The 340-nt window shown below is 63.2% G+C and overlaps 1 protein-coding gene across 1 annotated transcript in view; it reads left to right on the top strand.

The window, feature by feature from the left end:
• DNAJB2 (DnaJ (Hsp40) homolog, subfamily B, member 2) overlaps positions 1-340 on the top strand; it is a gene marked incomplete at its 5' end in the record, with an annotated part of 1,890 nt that overhangs the window by 567 nt on the left and 983 nt on the right. Inside the window, one exon of the mRNA XM_009573921.1 lies at positions 6-46. Within this exon, the coding sequence (XP_009572216.1) occupies positions 6-46 (41 nt within the window). The remainder of the gene's footprint in view (positions 1-5; positions 47-340) is intronic.

The following is a 340-nucleotide window of genomic DNA, read 5'->3' as shown; positions in this document are numbered from 1 at the left end:
CAGAGGTTCAAGGAGATCGCCGAGGCGTACGAAGTGCTGTCGGACAGTAAGAGGCCATGGTGCTGTCTCGTGCTGGCCGTTGGGGCTGCTCACCCTGGGGTGTCGTGCTGCTGGGCTCACCCAGGTGGCATCCCTGGACGTCCCCGGGAGTAGACCCCTCCAACTTTACTGCCCGGCTTGTGGGGTTTGGTTACCTCCCCACGCATCCCCCGAAATGGCTCTTGAGAAAGATGCTGGGGTGCTGCCCTCCGGGATGAGGTTTCCCCAGTGAGGCTGAGGCTTGTGCATCCTCACCCGATGCCTCAACTTGGGTTTTGGAGCGGGGCTGGGTCGGGGGGGG

Source organism: Fulmarus glacialis, unplaced genomic scaffold (genome assembly GCF_000690835.1).
Source record: "Fulmarus glacialis isolate BGI_N327 unplaced genomic scaffold, ASM69083v1 scaffold25813, whole genome shotgun sequence".
In the NCBI taxonomy this organism is placed as follows: Eukaryota; Metazoa; Chordata; class Aves; order Procellariiformes; family Procellariidae; genus Fulmarus; species Fulmarus glacialis.
The sequence above is the reverse complement of the archived record's forward strand: the minus strand, read 5'-3'. Positions and strand labels throughout refer to the sequence as shown.